The sequence below is a fragment of the Squalius cephalus genome, assembly GCF_949319135.1.
Source record: "Squalius cephalus genome assembly, chromosome: 16".
Lineage (NCBI taxonomy): Eukaryota > Metazoa > Chordata > Actinopteri > Cypriniformes > Leuciscidae > Squalius > Squalius cephalus.
In genome coordinates, this window is record NC_137137.1 from 13,783,255 (window position 1) to 13,799,733 (window position 16,479).

Genomic DNA, 16,479 nt, shown 5'->3' on the forward strand with positions numbered 1-16,479 from the left:
CGTGCCAATGGAGTGCGTCATGGGCATTGTCACAGAAAAATTCGAATTAATTTGTTAATCTTTTTTTTTTTTTTTTTTTTCAAAACTTCAGTGTGAGTTAGATTTCAGTGCATTCTTGTGATTTTTAACCATTGAGCATATGCTAGCAATTAGCCATTGTTTATCTGATGCTAATAAGAGAATAATGATGCATCAGGAATTTGTTTATTTGCATCTGCAGTTTGTCCGCTTTACTGAAATAAATAAATGAGTCATTGATTCATCATTTCAGTAAGACATCTCCATATGTGATGTGAGATTTTTTGTCCAGTGAGACAGAGATCTTTGTCCATCATATTTATACAGTATCTTGTTTCCTAGATGATTCCTGTGCATCCTAAAAATGTATATGGAATCTCTTACAGTAACACAGCGTTCAGGTAAATATTGCTGCAAAGTTGGTGTGAGCTCACATGCGTTTAAGTTTTGTTGGCCATAAATTTGCTGCACATTAATTGCAAGTTTGCCACAAATAATTGGACAAATCCAACTAGTGAAATTTAAGACAAATTTCATTACATCCTGAATTGCTGCACTGTGGGAAATGTATAGATTTTTAAAAAGTAACTTGTTTTGCTTTTTTTTTTTTTTACTGTATTTTGCATGATTTTTTATTTAAATATTGTAAATTTTTGTCTAATTAAAGGGGTGGTTGATTATGATTTCACTTTTCTAACTTTATTTTGTGTGTAATGTTGCTGTTTGAGCATAGACAACATCTGCAAAGTTACGACGCTCAAAGTTCAAAGCAAAGGGAGATATTTTCTTTTACAGTAATCGTTTTTTAAGGACTACAGCAAACGGCTGGTAGGGGCTACACAAGCTTCCTCCCGGGTTAGTGACATCACAAACCCTAAAATTTACATAAAACCCGCCCCCGGGAACACGCAAGCAGTGTTGAGAAGAGGAAGAGTTGTTGTAGTAGAGCACATTTGGGAGTCTGCTCAAGCTGTCACATCTGTCTTTTCACATTTATTGCAATAGCATGTCACTCTGTAGGCATCTTACAACAGTTCTCACACTAGCGATTTAAAGATTATCATTAAAGAAAATGCTAATTAATGACTTGAAGATAGTTAACTCCACATCAGCTACAACTAACCATTCAGAAACGTCCTGTTGCATTCTACTTGTCACTTCTTCTTGAGTCTCTCCATCAATGTCCGACTTTGGTTTGAACATAAAAGGCAGAACAGTTTCTGACATTTTAGTGCGTGTCTGCAAGCTACCTGCTAACACACAAGCTCTTGAAGTGTATTGAAGTGTAACCCTCTGTTCCGGGAGCAGCAGCTCATTTGCATTTAAAGGGACACACACAAAACAACATTTTTGCTCACCCTCAAAAAGGGACAATTTTAACATGCTATATAAAAATGATCTGTAGGGTATTTTGAGCTAAAACATCACATACACAGTCTTGTAAAAAAGGGGCATTATACCACCCCTTCATTTATTTAGCTTTTTTTAATTTCAGCTTTTTTGTGATTTACTTTTTTCTCTTCTTTTTTCCCCTTAAAGGAACACTTCGACTTTTTGGGACTTTAGCTTATTCACCGTATCCCCTAGAGTTAGATAAGTCCATACATACCTTTTTCATCTCCGTGCGTGCTGTATGTCTGTTTGACGCACCCACCGCCAGCCTAGCTTAGCACAAAGACTGGATCTAAATGGCTACAGCTAGCATACTAATCCCAGTAAGTGACAAAATAACGCCAACATTTTTCTATTTACATGTTGTGATTTGTATAGTCACAGTGTGTACAAATAACAGGTTCATATGAGACACAGCCATTTTTTAAACGTTTAAAAACGCTTGCTCTGGAATTAGATCCAAACACACCTGTAAACATAATCAAGGACTATCGCGTTTGCTCAGAACATTTCACTGAGGACGACTATTTTGAAAAAATGGAATTTACCACACGGACCATGAAACGTGTGCTGAAGGATACGGCCATCCCATCGATAGTAAAGACAGGACAAAGTGGATCACCTGCGGCCGCGGTAAGTGTTCCGTTATGTCAGTGGTTCCCAATCCTGGTCCTGGGGACCCACAGCTCTGCACAGTTTGTATGTCTCCCTCATTTAACACACCTGATTCAGATCATCATCTCGTTAGGAAAGAGCTCTATGAACTGAACTGGGTGTGTCAGATAAAGGAGACATATAAAATGTGCAGAGCTGTGGGTCCCCAGGACCAGGATTGGGAACCACTGCGTTATGTTTTTAGATGACTAGCCTACTCTGTTACAGTGCCATTAGCTAGATGTAATGTAACCTTAGTTACACTATTACATGAATAGGGTGCTCACTACTATTACAGTTGTTCCCAGGCTCCATGTATCCCCTGTAATGTTAGTATTGTGTTGTCATAAACGCGCTCTATCGCCCTAGTAACAAATAAACGGCGCTAAAGGTAATTTTCAGCAATGTAGCCTTCAACTTGCTAATGATGTGGAGCCCTTTTATTTTTGAGAAACAGTTAGCAGCTACCTTGTTTGTGAAATAGTAGGGTAACGTTACTCCCGTTCTTATTCTCCCCTCGACACTCAGTCTGTTCGGCATCTTGTCTATCAGCTTCCAAAGTTTGTAACTCCTCGTCTGTGTATTCTGGCTCAAAACGATATGGTTCTGGATCTTGGTTTGATACCAAATAAAAATCCTCTGACAATTCCTCAAAGTCATCCATGATCACGAATCACGTTCGCTACTAGCTAGTTAGTCACGTTGGTTTTGTTGACGGAACGGCGCTTCTCGGGTGCTGCGCTAATCACTCCGCCCAAGTAGCAGTGCTTCGCCTTCTGAGAAAATAGTTCCCAGCATTTAAACGTTTAAAAAATGGCTGTCTCATATGACCTTGTTATTTGTACACACTGTGACTATACAAATCACAATATGTAAATAGGAAAATGTTGGCGTTATTTTGTCACTTATTGGGATTAGTATGCTAGCTGTAGCCATTTACATCCAGTCTTTGTGCTAAGCTAGGCTAGCGGTGGGTGCGTCAAACAGACTTACAGCACGCACGGAGATGAAAAAGGTATGTATGGACTTATCTAACTCTGGGGGATACGGTGAATAAGCTAAAGTCCCAAAAAGTCGAAGTGTTCCTTTAATCCTCGTGTAAAATTTCCATTTGAATTTTTTTTGTAAACTTTTGAATCTCTGTAGACACCTGCCGTCTTCCAAAGTCTCATAGCTTTGTAATCATTTTCTGTGTGTTCCAGGTATCACCAAAATGACAAAACTGCTGATATTTTCTCGTAGTCCCTTTGTGCCTTGGCAGACTTTGCTACCTCAAACAAACAATAATCAGGGTCTCATGAGAGGGATTTTAACGGATTGGACACAGAGATCAACCCAGGCCTAACTGGAAGAGATTGAATGAGAAAAAGCGAGTGTGTTTCCTTGCAACACCCCCCATGGATCCCAAGAACCTGACGTGACCCGTACCGCATCTCATTTGTGCGAACGTATGCGCCTTTGAGCCTGTGGACAGACGTGGTGGGAACAGGAGGGCACTAGGACCTGGTGATGCGAGGAGGGTTGCCTGCCTGCCTGCATCCCTGTCTCCTCTCCATTCTGCTCTGCAGTTGCCCTGTGCGTGTGTGTGGGAGAGCACATGTTTATGTGTGTTTGTGTGGATGTGTGTGTGTCAGAAGAGGGGCAAGAGTGGGTTTCGCACGGCGCCGCCTAAAGAGACGGCGCTTTTTGTTATCTTTCTGTCTTCTCAGAAGCGTGAACATCAGCCTGACCACCTGGACCAGCCGCCTGCCTGAAGCATCGCTGACGGGGGAGGGGGCGATCTATCTCTCTCTCTCTCTCTCTCTCTCTCTCTCTCTCTCTCTCTCTCTGTGTTTGTGTGAATGTGTGTGTGTGTGTGTGTACATGCGTGTGGGTGGGTGAAAGGGTGAGGGGCGGAGAGATGAAAGGGCCAGGTGAGGAGGGGTGTTGGGTACCTCTCTCTCTAGCTTTCTCGCTCTCTCTCTCCCCCTCTTTTTATCTCTCTCTCACTGTCGTGCGACACTAACCCTGGAAGCTGAAGAGGAGATCCTTGCTGCTGGACCTCTCCACTACAGGTACGTTCTCCTCATCTACATCATGTGGAGCCACGGTTCCTTTAGCTCTGCACCTCCACACCGACGCCTGTTTAAACTTGTGCATCGTGGATGACATGCATATGTTGTAGTATTTCCAGACGGACAAGTTGGAAATGGTTTTTAAGATCTCAGTCTTGCAGTTAGACTTTTCTCAGGTCTTGCTTTGTAGGCTTTAGGCTCCATTACCAGGCTTGTATTCATGTTTGTTTCATTTCGTAGGAATCTAAACCAGCGGTGGCCTTGAATGATGGTGTTGACATACATGACATATGTGTAATGTAGCACTGCTCACCTCTGGGGATTATGGGGACTGTTTGGTAGCAGACAATAAACTCTGCACTCAAGGGTGTGATAGTGGATTATATAGGTGATGACAGCAAACATCATGTTTATAAGTTGTAAAGTGCCAGCATTGGTCACCCTGAGGGGGAAAGAATAAGAAGAAGGGAGAGGGAAAACACAAGGTTTCTGAACAACAGAGCTAGTTTTCATCGCAGTAAGTACTGAGTCATGTGCATATTATGGGGTCATATGTTTCTCATCTTGTTAGTTGCTCGCTGATTCTTGTCTCACAAAGTGCAGGAGGGTTCACAGAAAGTCGACCATTTTAAAATGCATTTGCGGTTCCTACAGCTTCATCTCGGCCCTGCAGATCATGCATTTAAGTACATGAACGCTAATCTCAATCCTTTCCTATAGAAAGCGCAGGTGCTTTAGGGCTTCATGACCCACACTGTCCTTTTTAAAATCCTTTACACAACCACAACCCAACAAATGTATGAAATACACTAAACACTGAACTGTGTGTTTATGTTTCTCATCGTGTGCATGGGCATTAGCATCACTGACTGATGATAGCATCATAGAAAAGTAATTTTCATGTTGATTATTTACAGTACACCATGACATGGGTAATGTATATTTAGGTTTCTAGATAACAGATCTTGACATACACTTGATTATTTCTCTGTACTATTTATTATGGAGCTGTAGTGACCGTATAATAAAGGCAAAGTTTGTCAGATAATCGAAAAATATGGCAGTGACATCTAAATTAACTACTTTTATGATTCAAATATGACTAGCTATACCAATGAAAGTGACTTTTTAAGGGCCATATGTAGAAATAGCTCTTTAAAGGTGAAGTGTGCAACACTACTGTTAACAAAATGGCAAAAGGAATTTGTTCACGTTAAGTGTAGTTTATTTTAGTTTTTTATTTTACTTTTGTTCAGCAAGGACAGATTAAATTGATCAAAAGTGACAGTTAAGACATTTATGATATTACAAAATATTTCTATTTGAAATAAAGTTTGCCATCACAGGAATACAGTAAATTAAGTTTTAAAATATATTAAAATAGAAACAAAATATTTTAAATTGTAATAATAATATTTCAAAATAGTATTGTTTTGACTGTGTTTTGGATCAAATAATTGCAGCCTTGGTGAGCTTATTTCTTTCAAAAACATAAAAAAAAATTACCGACCCCAAACTTTTGAATAGAAGTGTAAATATGTTAATGTGACTACAATTAGTCTTAGCATTGTGCACTTGCTCAGAAGACAGAAATTATGTTTCACATGTGTTAATCGCTTTGTGTCATGACCAGTATTCTTGGTCAGACTAAGGAAGACAATAGCTCAACTATTCTGTACATATAAATGTAGTCCATGTTGTGAAAAGCCCTATTCGCACAGGATAAGTATTACCTGGTGACCTCTAGTCATTTGTAATAATTGCGGAGGTTGTCTGTGATCTTAATCCCGTGCGAATCGGCCATGTCTGTAATTTGTAAAGTAAAACTTCCCCTGCATATGACCTACCATATTTTGCCGAACACCGAGGTCCTGTGATAATATTAGTCCCGTGCGAATCGGCATCTCTGTGATTTGGCGGGGTCGTATATAATTTTTTCAAGGTTTTTGTTTCCTGTGCGCTTTTTTATCCATCTTTCGTGAAGAATGGAGACTGTGTTGGAGTGTTTTGATAGTATTTTGGGTGCTGGGTCATGTCACTATAGGCTACACCATACAACTATACAATTTGCAGAAAGAGAAAGCTGAAAACCATCAGAAGAGCAAAAACAAAGAGAATGATTAGATGGAGATGAATGACTAGCAGCATGCGGTAAGGAACATTCTTCTGTTTACGATATTTCATACAGCTAGACCTATAACGACAAGACATTTCCAAGCAATAGCCTATTGACATCATATCCGGGAGATAAGTCAGTAAATTCGAGTAAAATCACAGGCTTCACTTATCCCGTGCGAATGCGCCATGTGGGTGGGTAATTTCTAAATCACACGTGGTCCCAAGATAAAACTAATCCAGTGCGAATAGGGCTAAAGAGAGGCTCACAATGTTTACATTTTTCAGTGAATCCACTCTACCAATGGATTACTTGTTTCTGCACATTAAACTGTGAAAAAAAGAAGTGTTTTATCAACAAAGTACACACTTTATATGGTAATATCATCCCATATGTAAAAAATTGTGGGTTGCCTAGCACAAAAGAAATCCTGCCCTAGTAGTATACTAATGATGCTGGCCTAGTTATGTAAACATCACAGGTTTAATCCCAGGAAGTTATCTGGAAAGTTACTGAATTCACCAATCACTATTGTGTCCCTTCATCTCAGGTATATAGCCTATATATGGAAGTGCTTTTCCATATTTTTATGGCATTTTTGAAGTTAGTCTGTGGATGACAGTCTGTGGATTAGTGTTGTTTTCACTTAAAGAGTTTGTCCAAAAATGAAAAATGTGGCGTTATTTACACACCTTAATGTTGTTCAAAACCTGTATGACTTTTTCTTCTTTGGAACTCAAAGACGACATTTTGAAAAATGTCTTGGTATTTTTTTAAATCTATACTATGAAAGTAAATGACAAAACTATTAGACAAAAGCAGTTGAAACATTCTTCAAGATATTTTCTTTTGTGTTCCACTGAAGAAAGAAAGTCATACAGGTTTGGAACAACATGAGGGTGAGTGAATGATGACAATTTTAATACTAAAATTTTAACACTAAACTCTTTTCAACTCTAAAGCTCCAAAAAAAGAAGAGGAGAAGGCAAAAAAGTTATCTCTATAATCATCACAATCAAGCTCATCATAGTCATGTGAATTATCATGCAACTGTATTTCTAACTGCTTTTTGTCTGGCCAAACCAGTTACAATACCTTCCAGGTACAGATTAGCCCCTTCCCTTCACTACTCACAATCAGTTAACCATGCGATCATTGTGGTCACGGGCCTTGGGCAGAAAACAAAGTCTCTATGCTTACAGAGTTGTCATAAAACAACAGTTTATATCTGAATTAGATATTCTTTTGAGCTCTTGTCATAACACTGACCACATTGTGTCACAAGGGAGAGTTTGTGCCCTTAGGGAAAAACTGGAAGGATTGATGCTGTGGAAAAACAAAGCTGGTCCAGTGTTTTTACAGTAAAATATGATATCGTAAAGTTGAGAAATGATGCATGTAAGGGTAGTGTGCATGGTGTGGTTATGACCATAAAAACAGACCACATGATTGCAAACATTTTAAAGAAATTGAAAGGGTGTGCTTTCTGCATGTATGTTTGTGTGAATCAGACGTTAAGTACGTTTAGAGTTGGGTATAAACAAAAATTTCATTACTGAATTTGATTCTGATTTACAAGCTCTTGGTTCAGTTTTGAATTTGATTCAGTTTGATTTGATTCTGATTCATTTGGCCATATTTCAGTTATAATATCCATTTTGCTTACATATGAATGTATGATAAAACAATAACTTGGAATGAACTTATTTTTGATTTAGTTACTGCTCTGATGGATTCATCAGACTAATTAAAACAGTAACCCCAATTTGTTATTCTTTTTAAATTATTCATTAAAAGGACCATTTGTTTGTAAATAGAACTACACTAGTTGTGCTGTATGTTTTTTGATTCACTAAATCAAGAGTTCATATGTGTCATTGTTTGTGAATTGGATTGTGTTCTTTTTTTGCAGCTCAATAGAAAGACTGCTATTATTTTCATGCCATTATTTCATTGTACATATCCTTTTTATCTTGCCACATTCAATTCTAACCTCAAACTCGATTTGTTATGTTGTAGTGACAATATTAGGATTTTAAGAATGCATATCAAGTTGTCTTATTCCTCAAAAGTTGCTTGCTAATATTATTGTCTCTTTCCACAGTTCCATCATGTCTCATTTAGAGCTGCCAGAGGTGAATATTTGAAGATGAAATTGGACGTTGCGACACTAATCTGCCCCAACTCCAGAGTCTGACCTCTACCAGCATGCTGTAACGCAGACAGAACCTCATTATTGAACGGTACTGCTGGATCCCACTCTTCAGCAGGGGAGGATGGGTGATAGTCCCATGAAAATCACCTCCGCCCACAATCCTTATTCCATCCTCTCATGGAGCATACAACCACCTACAACGCACTGTGGAACATCACCCACGCCACCTCTTGGCGTCCGAACGCAACCCAGCCTAACGTCTCAGGACTGAGTGTGCCCAGAGATGGACACCTACTCCAGACGCTCGCCCTGTGCACTATGCTCCTGATGGACATACTGGCTATAGTGGGCAACTTAGCCATCATCACCGTCATTGCCAGGACGCCGCGACTACGCAAATTCGTGTTTGTCTTCCATCTCTGCCTGGTGGATCTCATCGCGGCCCTGGTGTTAATGCCTCTGGGTATGCTGTCAGGTCAGGGCTTTTTCAACAAGGCTCTGTGTCAGGGTTACCTGTGTCTAAGCGTGGGACTGATCAGTGCTGCTATCCTCACTATCTCAGCCATCAACGTCGAGAGATACTACTACGTCGTTCATCCCATGCGCTATGAGGTGAAAATGACCATGGGCCTGGTGGTTTCGGTATTGATCGGAATATGGATTAAAGCCATCCTCATGTCCGCATTCCCTTTACTCGGCTGGGCGTTTGAAAGAGAGGAGACGGGACCGGCACTGGGGAAAGTTATGGGAAAAATTGTTGAACCAAAGAGCTGTTCGCTCCACTGGATGGATGGAGGGCCCCAACGACTGGTGTTCATGGTCCTTTTTACGCTCATGTACTTCCTGTGTCCAGTGCTTATCATCTTTGTGGTGTACTGCAACATGTTTAAGGTGGCCAGGGTGGCCGCCATGCAGCAAGGCCCAGTCCCCACGTGGATGGAGACTCCTCGGCCACGCTCTGAATCTCTGAGCAGCCGCTCGAGCATGGCGGCCAGCCTCAGTGGAGCTCGAACCACCCCTCAGAGGACTTTCAGTGGGGGCAAGGCTGCAGTGGTCCTAGTCGCTGTAGGAGGTCAGTTTCTTGGGTGCTGGCTGCCTTATTTCTCCTTCCACCTGTACTGCGCCGTCATGCCGTCCTCTCTCGAATCCCTCGCACGCATGGCCCAGCTAGAGGACGTGTTCACCTGGATTGGGTACTTCTGCTTCACCTCCAACCCTTTTTTCTACGGCTGTCTGAATCGACAGATCAGGGAAGAGCTGGCTAGAAACCTGGCCTACGTTTTCAAGTGGGGGCGTCCCGGTGAGGAAGAGCAGCTGCCCAGTCGAGAGGCTTCTATCGAGGAGAACTTTCTCCAGTTTCTTCAGGGCACAGGTTGCAATATGCGGCCAAGGAATTCCCAAAGCATCTCCATCCCTCAACAGGAAGAGGACAATCCTCTCTCCACCGAGCTCCACAGGCCGTCTGTCGACTTCCACATTCCTGGCCAGATCATGGAGGAGACCTCGGAATTCATAGAGCACCAACACATGAATGATCTTAATATATCAGACAATTGTATCAAGACTAAAGCAGAACTGCAAGGTTGATATTTTCAGACGTGAAATCTTTATTTAATGTATCATATATTGTTGCCATGGTTTACCATTGGATCTTTTTATACTCTGTCCAAGAATTTGTACATAGCTTGTTTTAAATTTTTGGTTGGTAGATTTCTGTCATATTTAAAGCATCGTTTTTCTTTTCAGGGGAGATGTTGGACTGATAAAATGACCTCATTCCAGCACATTACCGCTAGACAGAAACTTATTTACATAGATTCAGCAACATTTGTCCAAACAATGTAACATGGAAGCAACATTGTGATGTGGAATCTGTATTCAAAAAGTGGTATGAACCGCAAGTGGTTGATGTTACAAATTTTTAAGGCTCCTAATGTTAATTCAGACAACAAATAAGTATAAAATTGGTTAATAATTCAGAATTGTAACAACAAAATTTGGAGCATGCACTAATATTGAACCAAGGTTGTTTGTGTGGTGGGTAGATTCTAATTCTTTAGTTGCCATAAAGTTATGGCCGTCTGCAATGTCATATTTAAAAAAAAAAAATGTTTCTTTCCTCAAAAATTAATTAAAAAAAACATTGAAACACATATAATCTGTGGTCGTGGTGGTGGTATGTACAAGGACTCTCATTGTTCAAAAGTTTGGGGATGGTACGATTTAAAAAAATGTTTTTGAAAGAATACTCACCAAAGCTCACGTATTTTTTTTTTTAATTAGATTTTTAAAAAAAAACTAATATTGTGAAATAAAATTACAATTACAATTAAATTTTTGATTTGGTACTCAAGAAACATTTCTTATAAATATCAATGTTGAAAACAGTTGTGCTGCCTAATATTTTTGTGGAAACCATGATAAGGTTTTCGAGACTACTTGTTGAATAGAAAGTTCAAAATAACCATTTATTTGATGCTTTTGTAACAATAATGTATTTACTGTCACTTTTTACTGAATAAAAGTATTAATTTCTTTCACACAAAAAAATCACTGACCCCAAACTTTGTAACAGTTCTGTATATTCAGACAAATCGAAAAAAGATGTTGAAAGTGTTCACAATCTAAGAGAACACATACAAGTGTATTCTAGTCATTTGAACAATAAAGGGCACACAAATAAACAACTCTGACAGATTGTGATAAATTCACAAATTGGAAATGTTCTGAGAGTTCATCAAGATGCACATTCATACGGCAAGACTTGCTAATCAGGCGTAGAGATACAATCTCGGGCTGAAAAAAAAAGTGTTTACAGAGAGTAAAAACTGCCTCTGTTTATTCAGTCACATTTTCCACACCTTGTGACATGAAGATGGCGGCTTCCACCCTGGGGCCTTGGGCTTGGTGAGGCACCTGATCCACGAAATGGTGGGGCCAATCAGATAGTCTCTGACAAATGGTTAACAATCGGGTCAGCTGCAAACATGTGCCACTACAGATGTCCTTTGAGATTTTGTACTTCTCCACCCACTCCCATAAGATAGAAATATTGCTTTTATTTTTTTTTTAGATGTGTTGAAGATTGTTCTACACCTGAGGTATTTCACTGACTAGCAGGTTTCACATCAGATGGGTTCTCCAATATTGGTAGAAGATAATGGCACTTCATATCTCTCTCCTCACTGCAGTGACCATAAGAAAGTCCAAGCAGAGACTCAGTGATCTCAGCTGGCTCAAAAACAGAATGGTTGCATATGCTAAATATCTTAAAGAGAGTTTGAGAGAAGATATAGTGTAAGATTCATACCTTTGTTTTATTTCATCAAAATTTGAATGTAGCTATCTTTTTTTAATCTTGATATATCATTAAAAATGTTTTTTTGGACATGGTACACAAAATGTTTTGGACATGTAGCATGTTATTTGAAGTACCTTGACCATGTACAGTCGCTGTACAGTACCATGGTACCACCACACAACTTTTTAAGGAATTAAAAAGTTTGAAAGCCTTTTTTTTTGTATCATCAAGTTTGTAACATGAAGTTTGTCTGAGATACATTTCTCAAATTCTGCCACAGAATGAAATTCTCAACGTGATTAAAAGAAGCTGTTTTGTTTTTTTGTCGTTCTTGTGATGCAGACAAGACTCGTCTCACTGTCAATGGCCTTCTGTTTTTGGTTTAAACTCCTGTGTCAGTGCAGGGCTGTGTTTTGCCATAAGCAGAAAGAGCTTGTTGTGGCCTCAGCATACAACAGCAAAGTTAATGTCCATATAACCAACTTAGGTGGTTGCTATTTTGGTGGTAGCTGTTTTAAGAGATTGCGGTGCATGACAGTAAAGACACAAGATTTCAGGTTTCAGATTTTCCCTTGTAATGACATTAGTGCTGGTTGTTATTTTGATGAAATAGAGAGGAGAGAGAAGTACACTGGTACTTTGCTGCTCAAGAAATGCTGCTCATTTCTTATTAATATTTTTGGGTCAAAAAAAGTAACAAAGCAAATAAAATGTAATTAAAAGAAAAAAAATATATATTGAGGCATAATCTTAATTACTCACTTTATAATGTTGGGTTAAAAATAACCCAACGAGTAACCCGTCTATGGGGTGGTATAGCACCTTCCCAAATGTGGGTTATTTTAACCCAATACATTTGGTTAAAACCCAGTTGGGTTAAAAGTAACTGAACAGTTAACTATTTATTTTTATTTATGACATTATTTTAAGAAATAAAATACACTTTGTTTCGAAATACAGATTGTTTATTTGTATAAAACAATAAATATGTCTCAACAAATATATTTTTTAATTACAAACTAAATATTGGGGCATTTAATGTAAATATATAATTGTGTACATAAATTCAAATAAGTGTGCTTACAACATACGTATTTAACCCAACAGCCGGGTTATTATTAGAAATTACCCAACGATTTTAAAAATGACTCAACATTTGTTGGAGAAATAACCCAACATAGTGATGTGTAACCCAATGGTTGGGTTCAAAAAATAACCCAACGTTTTTTACTGTGTATTCATGATCTGGGGTCAGTAGGATTTTGTAAATACATTTATTTAGCAAGGATGAGAAATGATCAATTTACTTACTTAAATTTACCAGAATCCTGCAAAAAAAAAAAAAAAAAAAAAATCATGGTTTCCACAAAAATATTAATAAGAAATGAGCAGCATTTCTTGAGCAGCAAATCATCATATTAGAATGGTTTCTGAAAGACACTGAAGACTGGAGTAATGATGCTGAAAATTCAGTTTTACCATCATAGGAATACATTTTAAAATATATTATAAAACAGGTATTTTAAATTGTAACAATATTTCACAATATTTCTGCTTTATTGTATTCTAAAATCAAATAAATGCTTCAGTGAGCAAAAGAGACTTCTTTTGTGTATTATTGTGTATTAAATAATACAAATGTATTATTTGAAATATATATATAGGCTATATATTTATTTATTTATTTATTTTTTGTTAGAATTTTAGCATTGACATTAATAATTGTATACTTTTTTATTTACCTCTTAGACTTTTGGCTGTATGAAAGAGTAAGATACCATCACAATCACGTTAATGCTGTTTCACTATTAATATGTGCCTTGGAGGACATCTCGAAATAGCTCAGTAAACTCATTTGACAGAAAAGCACCGAAGATAACGCACCATTATTTAGGAGGGCAAATGCCATTATCAAGAAATACAGTGCCGAGAGTCCACAGCAGACGATGAAAACATTCACTATTTCACATTGATGCTCTCTCTCTCTCTCCCAAAATATAGTTAAGTAGGTACACACATACACAAATATATAGGTATTCACATTTAGTAACATGCACACACAAACACTCATGTGCACAAACTCGCATCAGTGCGACTCACATCAATGTACTTTGATGTTTGGTAAGTAAGAGGGAGACCCCTAGTGGTGAAGTTCAAACAACCTGACCTTTTAGCTCTGCTGAGAGATGAAGGTGCTGAGAGCTTTGTGAAGTCATTTGCAGCACTGGGAGGTTGCTTCTCAATGCTGATTAGAGATCAGTTTGAACGGCTAGAATGTATGGTAGGTGTCAAGGGCACTGTATTAAAGTGGTTTGCTTCCTACCTCGGAAAGAGGACTTTTTCTGTAAATTTAGGAAATTGTTCCTCGTCATCTGCGCCTGTTTTGTTTGGTGTGCCTCAGGGATCTATTTTGGGACCTTTATTGTTTTCCCTTTATATGCTCCCCTTGGCCCTCATTTTTCAGAAGTACAACATTTCATATCACTGTTATGCAGATGATTCTCAGCTTTACCTTCCAGTAAGGCTTGACACCACTGCTTCATTTGATGTGTTATTGGAATGTGTAGATGATATCAAGAGGTGGATGACAAATAATTTTCTGCAGCTAAATGAGGATAAAACAGAGGTTTTAATTTTAGGTTGTCCGGCAGATTCCTCTCCTGCTCTGAAAGCCCAGTTAGGTCCTCTCTCAACAAATGTATGCAAACAAATCAAAAACCTTGGAGTGATCTTTGACTCTTCACTATTGTTTGATAAACAAATTAGTGCTGTTATTAGAGGAAGCTTTTTCCATTTAAGATCTATTGCAAAGTTGAAGAACATTCTTTCAAGCAAAGATTTAGAAGTTGCAATTCATGCATTTGTAACATCACGATTAGACTATTGCAACTCTCTTTATTGTGGTCTTCCTCAATCTTCACTATCTCGTTTACAAATTGTTCAAAATGCAGCTGCAAGACTTTTGACTGGGTCTAGGAAGAGGGATCATATTTCTCCTGTTTTGGCATCCCTTCACTGGCTTCCTATTAAGTTTCGAGTTGATTTTAAGATACTTATGTTTGTTTATAAGGCATTGTCTGGCTGTGCACCAAGATATATTTGTGATCTTATTGTGCCATACTGTCCTGCTAGGGCACTTAGATCTTCAAATCACTTGCTTTTAAATGTGTCACGAAGTCGCTACAAATTAAAGGGTGATCGGGCCTTTTCTGTGGCTGGGCCCAAGCTTTGGAATGCTCTCCCTTTTCATGTGAGGTCTGCTCCTTCATTGGACATTTTTAAATCTACTCTGAAAGCACATTTTTATTCTTTAGCTTTTGGAAACTTGTAATTGTTGTTATTTATAGTGTAGTCCTGTTATGCACTATGTACAGCACTTTGGATCAATTTGTATTGTGTTAAAAGTGCTTTATAAATAAAGGTTGTTGTTGTTGTTGTTGTTGTTTGTGTGATCCGTCATATATCGCTCCACCCAGAGAGTTTTCAAAAGTTGGTTTGGACTGTACTTCAGAGTCAAGATAATGGCTTTCATTACAATCACTATTCCAACTTAATTGAAATCCTGGTATCGTACTGTTATATGTGTCTAACATTATTTGCTACAGTATCAAAATGTATCCCATAACCACTAATAATTAGTAATAGTAATATAAATCAGTAATATAAATACATTATTTATACCAGATCAATTACAGAGGTAAAGCCCAACTGGTGGTATCACCTACTAGATGAATAGATTAATAAATAATGAGTAGCCAGATTTCAGTGATCTTAGACAGGGGTGGGAAATTCATTAATGGATCCCAGTTCAAATGGCTATAAACGTGTTAATGAATAAAGCACATTTTGGGATATGCATCTGTGTAAAAGTATCAGTATATTGGATTTGATACCAGCTATAGGAACATTCCTGTTCTTAAGTCCGAGATCCATAGTGAAACTAAACAAATCCAGACTCAGCTCAACTGTGATTTAGTGGCGGAACACAGGCTTTATTCTCAACCACTGTGGGACTTGGTGTTTCCATGGTAACTTATCCTCTGTGACATTTCTCTGGCTAAGGGAGTGCGTTCATGAGCAAAAGACCCTTATCATAACCTGCTGCATCACTTTAAGCAACAATGCAAAAGTTTGTTTCTCTCTCGGTAAACATGCACTGAGGCATGGTAGTTTGTATTTAAAATGATTCAAATTTTAAACAAAAGTCTGAAAGTTAAACTATCCTGTTGATTACAATTAGTCCAGTTTTAAAACGCCAATAGCTAAATAACTCAAATGTCCTGCAATACTTTCTCTAATTTTTTTTGCAGCGATTTTGCTAAAAGTCATTTCTGCGGGGGCGCCCTTGCATCGAATATTGTGTGTAGAGTAGACTCTTGATCATGTCTTAACGGAGGCTAGAAATTCTTAAAGGGATAGTTCACCCAAAAATGAAAATTTGTCATCATTTACTCACCCTCATGCTGTTCCAAACCTGTGTGCGTTTCTTTTTTTCTTTTTTTTTTAACACAAAATAAGATATTTTAAAGAATATTGGTTACCAGACAGTTATGGCACCCACTGACTTCCCTAGTATATTTTTTTCCTACTATGGAAGTCAATGGGTGCCGTTAACTCTCTGGTTACTTTAAATATCTTCTTTTGTGTTCAACAGAAGAAACTCATACAGGTTTGGAACAACATAAAGGGTGTGTAAGTAATTACAACATTTTCAGTTTTGTGTGAACTAAAAGGTGAAACTCACAAAGAAAAAAAAAAAGAAAAAAAAATTACAAAAATCAGTATGATA

General features: G+C 38.2%; 1 protein-coding gene across 2 annotated transcripts in view; it reads left to right on the plus strand.

The window, feature by feature from the left end:
- gpr61 (G protein-coupled receptor 61) overlaps positions 1-10,939 on the plus strand; it is a 31,779-nt gene extending 20,840 nt beyond the window's left edge. Inside the window, exons 1-3 of one of the 2 annotated variants that reach the window (XM_079897472.1) lie at positions 3,252-3,639; positions 3,774-4,118; positions 8,339-10,939. In XM_079897472.1, coding sequence (XP_079753598.1) covers positions 8,567-9,976 — 1,410 coding nt within the window. In that variant the 5' untranslated portion in view covers positions 3,252-3,639; positions 3,774-4,118; positions 8,339-8,566 and the 3' untranslated portion in view covers positions 9,977-10,939. Of the gene's footprint in view, positions 1-3,251; positions 4,119-8,338 lie in introns of those variants that run through there. The other variant, XM_079897471.1, reaches the window with a different exon arrangement.
- The last annotated feature ends 5,540 nt before the right edge of the window (positions 10,940-16,479 follow it).